Source organism: Aptenodytes forsteri, unplaced genomic scaffold (assembly GCF_000699145.1).
Source record: "Aptenodytes forsteri isolate BGI_AS27 unplaced genomic scaffold, ASM69914v1 Scaffold13, whole genome shotgun sequence".
In the NCBI taxonomy this organism is placed as follows: Eukaryota; Metazoa; Chordata; class Aves; order Sphenisciformes; family Spheniscidae; genus Aptenodytes; species Aptenodytes forsteri.
In genome coordinates, this window is record NW_008794543.1 from 114,054 (window position 1) to 124,570 (window position 10,517).

The 10,517-nt window shown below is 34.7% G+C and overlaps 1 protein-coding gene across 3 annotated transcripts in view; it reads right to left on the minus strand.

Annotated features, from left to right (window-relative positions):
- The window catches only part of FSTL5 (follistatin like 5), a 356,700-nt gene that overhangs the window by 39,195 nt on the left and 306,988 nt on the right, over window positions 1–10,517 (minus strand). For all 3 annotated transcript variants that reach the window (XM_009272309.2, XM_009272308.1, XM_009272310.1), the window contains 2 exons: window positions 8,139–8,257; window positions 883–1,032 (listed from right to left, as the gene is read on the minus strand). In XM_009272309.2, coding sequence (XP_009270584.1) covers window positions 883–1,032; window positions 8,139–8,257 — 269 coding nt within the window. The remainder of the gene's footprint in view (window positions 1–882; window positions 1,033–8,138; window positions 8,258–10,517) is intronic.

Here is a 10,517-nt window from a genome sequence, read left to right on the forward strand (position 1 = left end):
TTTATCTCAACCCACGAGTTTTTCTCACTTCTACTCTTCCAATTTTCTCCCCCATCCCACCGGGGGGGAGGAGGAGTGAGCGAGCGGCTGTGTGGTACTCAGTTGCCAACTGAGGTTAAACCACACCACCATCCCAGAGAGACTACTGACCATTTGGATTATATTATGACTCTCTCAGGCTCTCCTGAGGGAACTGTACTGCTCCAAAAACCTAATATTCACTTTAGCATTGCCTTGTACCTTGGTCTTCCACAAACTATATGAGTGCATTAATCCCTGTACCATAACATTGATTTTTCATTCTTACCCAATGAATTATTTTGACTAAGCAGAGTATCTCCAGCATTCCAGAGACTGAGAAACTAATAGTACTATCTACACAGTAGAGAGGAATAGAGAAGAAGTTCAAATTCACAGTTTCCAATCTTGGCTAAGGGTGGTGTCGGGTCTTCCACAATTCCAGTAATTTCTCTGCCTAAAAGCTTACTGAATAACAGTCCTCCACCTTCTGTAGCCAAACCTAACCCCGACCTTTCCTGTCACAACTGATAGACACATTCCTGTGATAAGACTCTATTTTAATGAATCTTCTTTTTCAAGTCAAAAGTACCTCAAGCCAGAAATTTCCCAAAGAACTTGTTTCCTCAACTACTTGATTAATATTTATAAGAGGTATTTTCATGTTAATTCTCTCCCTCTCAGTTGCCGATTGACAAAAACAGTCACTAAACATAAACTGCTGCTAAATGTCGAAAGTAGATGAGCTTTTTTCTAGATATTGTGTTTACTCTCAAGCTAATTGCATTTTTTTTTAGAGCTGAAGGAAATCCTTAAATTCTTGTGTCCAAATTAGATATTAACTTAAAAATTAGAAATAAATACCTGTACAACTTTCTGAGACTGTACATCAACAATAAGAACTCTGTCAAGTGTGGGCTGAGTTACGTAAATGAACTTGTCTTTTACATTAACAGCAGTTGCCCATACACACCGCTGAACAGGATCTCCATCTGCTTTGGGACAAACTTCATCCTATAATCCATTAGAAACAGGGAAAATATAAGAATAAAAACAGTCAACAATGCAATTACAAATTATGCTCTTTTTCTTCTTTTTTAACTGTAAAATAAAATTTCAGAAAATTTAGGGAAGGAAAAAGGACAGGTGACATTAGGACATAGGCTAATGTTAGCCAAACTGCACACTGTAAGCACCACACAACTCACAAGTACTTTAGTGTAAACCATACACCAGCTTTTTTGGATGTTTTCTAGGCATTCAGGCAGTTAGCACTGTTGTCCTGAGAAAGAAACCCATTTGAAATAATAATACGTGTAGAAATAAAGTGAGCAAGAGCCAGGAGACCTTAAAAACAGAAAAACAAATTAGCCACAAAATGTCTCATTACTGTGCAGTAGCTAGCAGCTTCCCCATCCGCACCATCACATTATCTTGCGAAGGAAGATAGTTATAGACATGGCTTACACTTACACCTGAGAACACAGCAGTAAGGCAGGCAAACAGCAAATTGGGAAGATGATAATGTATAAATGGAGAGGAAGAGAAGGAGGTGTGGTGCAAGTTGTCATATGGTATAGGGGCAAAGTAGCAGCAGTTAAAGGGATCTGCTTTTTTTGCCACATAGAGTACTGATATGTTGCTTCAAAGGTCAAGAAGTTTGGCTACTTCTGCCGTAAGACATTCTCATGGCCTATCTCGCTAGTGTCAAACCCAATACAAATCAAATGGCTTCTTACTATCATTCCTTCCCCCTCTGTCCTTCCATCCCTGCAAAAGGATGAATTTGAAACAAAACCAAAATTCCTGTTGACTTCAGTGAATTCATATTTCATATTCCATGATACATATAACTATGTACTCTCACTCAAAATAGCTATCTATAGTTTACATGCTCACTATTCATATGTTTATATAAATATATTCCCACTCATCATATATATATTTATATTTCTATCTATTTGTAACTATATACTCCCAGTGAAAGCTTGCGTTTATCAAAATTAAAAGTTACTTGGTCAAATACATTACCATATTTGGAAATTCTCTTTATGAAATAGCATGATTTTTTCATATAATGGACATCAAATTTATGTAAAAACAAAGAGCTGAAAAATACTCTGCTTGGAGATGTACAGCATGTGCCAAGCTTTTTTGTTTTCCTGACCTATTCTTCTTTTCCCTCTTAATTTTTCTTCCTTTCATCACCAGGGGCAACTTCTCCAAATCGTAAGTATTTTTTTTTTTTAGCACTTATCTGCTGCTTATTCCTAATTTAGAATGCTCTGTCTGATACATCATAACTGGTCGCTGTGAAAATAAGCATGATATGTCAGCAGATGATGACTTCAATGTAGAATCAACAGCAAGAGTTGATGAGATCTTAAACAAGAATTCTGTTTCTAAGCATCAGACTCCTTTTAAAAAGAAGGGGAAAAATAACATGACAGAGCAAAATATCTGGCACTAAGCAATGCTTTTCAAGAAGATGATGATGCATTTCAACACTAACTTTTCTATATCATCAACATTCTTTGCCTGCTGTGCCTCTGTACTTTTGAGAAAATACACTCGATCTTTATATGTCAAAATAAGAAATAAATCAATTTCCAGCTCTAACAGAGGGAGTTTCTTTACAGCAGATTGAAAGCCACTGCTTGGTCCTATGTGGTTCTTAAACCTCAACAAAGGCAAGGTCTTTCAGAAATCACATTGATAACGAAAGGTTACTAAACTCAGGTACCGTGGGATGGCACATAATCAGGAACTTCAGCAGAACTTAGAAATAAGTAAAAAGAGTAAGATTTATTTTGCACTGCTAAAAAGCCATGCACTTTGAAGGGAGAAGTTTAAAATCTGTTTTTTAACGAATGATAGGCATGGTGACAAATGGGACTTTCATTCTTAAATGTGGCTAAAAGCTTTTCATCACATAAAGTGAAGTGTCAACATAAACAAGTATGTCTCTAATATGATATGCAATCATCAGATCAATGATTTATTGTCATTTGCCTTCTGTGCAATTGTCACTTCAATTGGAAGGTTGTTTCACTTATCTCAAATTATTTTTTATATTTATTCTAAATATGCCTTGTCTTAGTTCCATGTTTTATCTAAACAGATAACTACTTTTAGACTGTTCTACACAGTCCTCTTTCTTCCTCGGAGAACACCTTCTTCAAATAATGCATCTGTAAATGTTTATAACAACTCTATACCACGTCATTCTTTTCAGTCATGTCTCTCAGGGCCTCAGTTTACCACAGTTTTTGGTGCTGTGAATTCTATAAGGACACATTCAATACATTATTTAAAAATAACACCAATTCCTGCTGAAGGAATCTAGGTTTCTCTCACATGGCATCATATAGATTAGTGTAAATGATTACACTAATCATACCTCCCACTGTGGGAAGTATAGCAGAACAGGAAAAAATGCAAGTTAAGCACTTATAACTATATCCAGAGTTAAGCCACCTCCTTAAACATTTTCCTGAATCTGAGTCTAAAATACTGGCTGAAGTGTATTTCTAAATATTATTTCAATGTAAAAGCAAAATACACACATATATATATTTAAATTAGAAACTACAGGACATGATTCTTATTATCTATATAATTCATAACACTTGATCCTCTTGTTCCACTTTAAATACAACAAGTGGAAAGCATGACACTCTCAGATTTAAAGTAAAAAATATTAAGTAAAATATAAATCTACATATACAAATGCATTTTACTGGTTCTAGAATATTATGTTGTCATAAATTTCTATAATCCAATGCCAACTCTCACTTTGCCCCAAAAACTGAAAAATTAAAATAAAAGCAAAAAAAATGTTTCTTCAAAGTACCACTGAAAATTATGCACCAAAATTCTCATAGCCAAAATAGAGTTCCCCAGCATGAATCGGTTTATGCAGTTGTTTCTCTAGTTATTCAAACCCACATTTATCTAGATGCCCCAGAAATAGCTTCAATCAATGGAACTGAAATCTTGCTTTTGAAAAGTTAACATTTATCCGATTAGGCAGTTTGGATTTCTTTTACATTACAGGCAGTAATACTGAGGCTCTATATTAATTTCCCCCGTGGTTGTGTAATTGGTTAAAATAATTTCTCCTTAAAATATAAGCATAAACCCACCATTTTCTTCTTCTAATTAAAATGTGAGCAATTTACTTTTTCCTAATTTATTCTCTCCGAAAAAAGCTATCATCTGATAAAACATTAATTTATTTCATTGTGTTTTTTCCTTCAGACTTTTTAATCAAAAAGCAACTTGCCCTGTAACAAGTCAGCAGATGGAGAAAAATAAATCCTTAGAGAAAGTTTTTCAAGGTAGTCTGGGGCAAGAAATTCTCAAGAGAAAACGTGCACTTGTAGATTTATATATGCAAATTCTTTTTAAAAACTTACACTTAATGCAAGGGTCCTCAGTGTTCTAACAAGATTTGAGTCGAGCCCTTTAAGCAGTATAATGAAATGTCTATCTATAGATATGTCTATCTATGACTGTCTAAGGGTAAGGTGACATCAACAGGTTACAACAGTCCATGTATTAAGACACAAATTTATACATCACCTGTTCTAGATTAAGTTACTCTTTACTTGATATTCTGTAGTAAAAATCAGACTGTGGACCTTTTTCATGTTTTTTTTCAACAAACAAAGGTTAACAATCTTGCATTTCCTACACTTACTGTGCTGTAAGAGCGTAAACCAAAGCAATTTCTGTGGACTAACAACTGTGTTTCAAGTACATTTCCTGTGGAAACTTTGCTCTGCCATGTAGTCACATTAATTATTTTGAAATTAAGTACTTTGCTCCCACCTCCAGCACATACTCAACATCAAGTGTGAGATGGCCTAGTTCACTGAAATATGGCCATTATGCGCTAGTGCTTGTAATAAAGAGGAAATCAGGATTATGACGAAACCAAAAGGATTTTTCCATTGGTCTCAACAAAGGCATATGTTTCAATTGCCTCTTTCCCCACCCCAGCCTCCTGAAATAATTATTCTAATTAGGATTTATTGGGAAGGGAAAATAAAAGCACTTTTGCATAAGAATTAGAATATAAAGGCTTTAGATAATATTAATTTGCAGAACATAAATACAGGTTGCACATTAGTGAGGAAAATGTCCCAAACACTTCATAATGATGAGACATTCAACAGCTGAAAGATTCTAGTTGGACCATGGTTGAGAATCTATTTGACAACAGGTTAAACAAACAGCTGTGAAAGCTGGTATAACTAAACAATAACCTGCATCAGAAAACAGAAATAAGTTTATTTCCGTCCCTGTGCATTTAGAATTGTCACTATCAGCCTAATAAAAGTCTACTTTCATTTGATATTAATTTAGAAGATTCAAGTAATTCAGGAGATTCTGGGAAGGAGAGGAGGAAGCTCTTTATATTCCTCTGAACCATGATGATCCAGTAAAGCATTAAATCTTTTGCTTCACTTTAAACACAATGAAAGTCTAATTGATTCCCACGTTAGACACACACTAAAGTGCTTTGCTGTATTGACACTCAGTTGCATAAGAGGCAATTAAATATTTAGATAAGGGTTCTCAAGTATATAGTTATTGAGAAATTGTATTTACCTTTAGCAAAATTAGCATACCTAAATACGTACATGTGTAACTACTGCAATATTCGTTCACAATACAATGCAATGCCATGTAGAAACATCTGAGTTCATTCTTTTACAGGAGCTCAGCTAAGGGTAACTTATTTTGTTGGCAGGCAAACAGAAACCTAGGGAGGAACACTGCAGTATCACGTATAATATCCAGACATTTTCTGTAACACATCTAACACCTGAACAACGCTGCAGAATTTAGAAATATTCCTACACTGTAGCAAATGTTTGGTAATGAAACAGGTCTACTGGGGTTTTACTTATCACTTGAACAACTAATTCAGAAAAGTATAAAGAAATGGGAGAGGTTTAAGCAAGCATGTATTTCTTTAGGTATATGTTAAGAGATAAGAGATGGAGATTTTATTAGCGATAGCTGCTGTAGATGTGAAAGGCTATGTAAAACATGCAGTATACCAACATCTCTGATTAGTAAAGTTATATGACAGAGTCAAAGAGAATTACTAACGAGTAATTTATGACATGAACTCTTACCACTAAACAATCTCATGCTGAACTTGATAAAAATCTGATACTGTGACAGAACTGGGTTATTTTATTATTCTTATTTAGAGAAAACAAATTTTCCAAAGAGGCTTGAGGAAGATATGATATTCTTCAAAGGAGGAAACGGTTGTCTAAAGCTTCATAGTTAATGCGTTTTTTCAAGAATATACTACTGTTGTCATAGTATTAGCAGTATATGCATGGAATTCTTTTAAACTCATATTTCATCCTTATTCTGGGAGAAAAGTAATCCTAAAGGTTTTTTTTTCAAAATTTCAAGATTTTTTACTGAAAACTATTTCTCAATTTTTTCTTTTTTTGGAATACAGAATGAACAATGTTGTCACGATGAGTAGAAAAACATAAGGATATATTTTCCAAATATTTCTGATTTCTCTTGCAGGAATAAAGATTTATTAACCACCATATGTGAGGCAAGATGTTTTCCGTGTTCAGGGGAATAAGTAGAAATATTATTGAATTTAATGGGCAAAATGACATGCATGTAGGTACAAAGCTCAATTTCTGGCTATATAATTACCACACCTACCCACAAACCAAAGATATCCAAAGAAGGACAGGTCTATACCTACATTAAAATGAAAGTTATCAAGTAGCCTACTTTCCTGGTCTCTTTTTTTTTTTTTTTGGGGGGGGGGGGGGGAAAATATTTTTTTTTACATTTTGGGGTTCAGGTTTGAAAGCTACAAAAAGGAAACAAGTTTGACTTATCCATCCTGATTATTACCACATTTCAATAAAAATACACTTAAAACCTAGGCTGCACTTTAGACCAATAAAATTTTAACAGACTTCTTAAATAATCAGCTTTTGAATTAAACAGCCATAAATAAGCTCTTTGGCTTATTTTTGGCTGTGTCAACCTAATTTCACTTAAGCAGCACAAATCAAGGTATGATTAGCTATTCAAAGCATAATTATTCACACTAAAATAAATCTTGCTGCTGAGTACAGCAGCCTTTGACATCAATAACGATGACTGAAGAGGCAAATTCCATTGAGACAGTTCTGCTGTTATTTCAGTGTGCTTTAGGTATTAGGGAAAAAACCCCAAAGTGTACAGCTCGTGGGTTATTACGTATTTCAAGGTCACTCATTCAAATCCAAATAATGAGAAAAAGTTATTATTTTTGAAAGGTGATAGATCATATGGAACAAGTCTTAATGTAGTGACTAGTACCAAGTGTTCCTGTGAGAACATGCATCATGTCAGCTAGCAATTTGATTAGCAGTAAAGGAAAAACAACAAAAGAATAAATGGAAGTGGAGAATACACTGCTGTTTTTATGTATGCTCCGCATGGAAACTACTCCATAAATGCACAGAATTTGGTGAAATCAGCTATAAATCTGTTAACAATAAAGTTATTGAAACTACTTATACGAATTGTAAGTTGGAGTCAAAGCATCAATCATCTCTACTAACTTCAGTGGAGCTGTAAGAGTGTTTATCAGGATAGGGATTTGCCTCATGATAGCTGACAGTTTAATATAGACAAACATCCAGTGGAGAAAAAGAAACCATTAAATATAGTAACTTTAGATCTTATATTTAATAGAAAGAGAATGAATCCCTGATTCACAGAGATGCACTTAACGGGGAGGGGGGGAGAAACAACAACAACAACAAACAAACCAGAAATAACGAGTAGAGAGCTGTTAGAGGAAAGGACTGGGAAAAGAGAAAGACAGCCAAAGAAAATAAAGGGATTGAAAAGTATACAGGGAAGACTGAACCTAAAAGAGAGATTGAAAGTTTGAATTTGATCAAAGAAAATACAGGAAATTTTGAGTCCACCATTATAAGCTACTTAGTAATTGAGAAGACATGACTGAATTTATCAAGCAGAAAACACTAAACTAGCAATAATAAATTCTTATTTAAAGAAAACTATAATTGAAAAAACACTCTACAAATAAATTAAAAAAAATAACTTGCCTGAAAACCGAGGAGTTTTTCACTAGGCTTAATATGTCTCTGAAATTCACATTCCACTGGTTGTATTACTTTGATGCCATCTTCATAAAAAACATAAAACATGTTCCCAATTCCCAGACCTTAGGAACAAAAACACATTGAAATGTATAAAATTAAATAATGACAAAAAAGAAAATCCTTGTCTTTAACTAAAAACCTCATCATATTTTTGGTATGAGACCAATTTGTAAATGCTTATAGTGCTAATAGAGCTAATCCTATGGGATCTTTTGTTGTAAAACTAAAACAAAACTGTTACGTTATTCAGAATTAATTTCACAGTTTTCTCCATTGGAAAGACAGTGTCTTTATGAATACAGACCTAGAAATATATATTTTGACAGCTGCAGTAATGAAAGTGATCTTGTGAAATCATCTATATTGAAATCAAATTAATATAAGTTCTCCATGTATTCTTATTTTCCTTTTTCTGAGGGATGGAAAAGTTAAAGTAATTTCTGTATAACATAGAAAGAGAAGTTCTGAATCTTTGTTATAAACCCTTATTTGACATGTCTTTCAGTCAGAAAAAGAAATATTCTCTATTGTATTTTATTGGAAAGCCAGAGTTGGACAGATATTCATTCCAAGTTTGAAGGGCCACAAATGTTTATAGAACTATTCAATCCTTCTAACACAATGTTGCTGAATGAGAGGCATGATGTAATGTTTTGTGGAGAAGGTGGGAACCAGATCTGTAGCTTGAAGTCTCATAATATTTGTGGTCATGCTCATGACCACAAAAAAGGACATTCTCTTTAGTTTACCGTGTGCAAGTTAAGACAATTGTTGTTGATTCACTATGTGGATGCTATGATGGATGATCAGTTCTTATCTGTAAAATTCTGTGAAGAAAATCACAGTACTCATAAAATTACCATTATAACTAACTCTGACAGCTAAACTGTGGGCTACAATGATAAAAATGTACATGTATCTTGGGTACAGGGCCTAAACTTCCACTGGACATAACAATATTTGGTATAGGAACGCAGGGGAATAAAACCCAGGAAAAATAAATTTGAGTCTGAAATTCTGCTTATCCTAAATTTTGAAGGAAAACTTATGTTAATAGAGAGAGAACACATCTTAATATCAAATAAAATAATGAGAACATTAAGGGGGGGAGGGAAGTGTGTGTTTGTGTATAGATAGATGTATGTATGTACACACATACATAAAAGTTCCCAGTCCCCATTAGGAATCACATAGGCAATACAGTCTTTTAAGGATAGTAATATGCATAAGGTTGTCAGGCCATGCCCAGAACCAGCAAGTTCAATTATCTTTGAGAAATCTTGTGGAATCATTCCCACTCCTGACTAAGTTTTCCTAAAAATAAAGAAGGGACAGTCTCCTAGCGGGGTTTTCCTCATTTTATATCAAATCTATCTATTAATAGGTTACCAAAAAGGAGTAGAGGAATTTGTCTATGCTGCATTTGGTGTACCGTAGAAGCAGGCTTAGGTTCAAGGAAAACTTACCGATCATGTCTACTCCGAGCATAAGGTGCACTAAGGGCAATATGCCCACTCTGGCCAATGGGATGCTTTTGTATGCCTTTGCAGGTAAATCACACAGCCTATGTAAGATAATACATCAAGGTCTTTCTTTAAAAAATGCCTGACACTGCATCCTCTAAGAACAGCTGGAATTTGTAGATACTCCTGACTGAGACTAGGCTGCCCATACCAGTGAACACAGTGGAGAGATCTACAGCTGAGCAACTAATTTACTGTATCTATTTTTAAATATGTGGAGCTGGCTGGGGATAAAACAAGGTTTTCCCTTCTCCCTGGTCTCATTGACTAAAGTATATTATAGTTATTAGCAGGATAAATAATACCAGAATGTGAGGAAGTAAATCAGCTGATAGCCCCAAATGATAGACATTTGATAAAAAGACTCCTAGAACTTCCTCCTCAGTTGCCAATACTCCAAGGCAGGCTTTCCAAGGTACAGATAATATTCGTGTAGAGTAACCCAGCCCAAACTCTTAAGGCTTTATTTCCAATGTCTGGATAGTAATGTTCACCAAACTGTTTTCAAAATCAGTGAAGGAGACACAGTAAGAAATGTCCTTCTACCATTTCAATACTGAGTTAGGGAAGTCAGTTCATATAAGGAACATTTACCTGAGGATCCAATGAAATAGTTATAGAAGCATAGAATCATAGAATCGTTTAGGTTGGAAAAGACCTCTAAGATCATCAAGTCCAACCGTAAACCTAGCATTGCCAAGTCCACCACTAAACCATGTCCCTCAGCACCACATCTACATGTCTTTTAAATACCTCCAGGGATGGTGACTCAACCACTTCCCTGGGAAGCCTGTTCCAA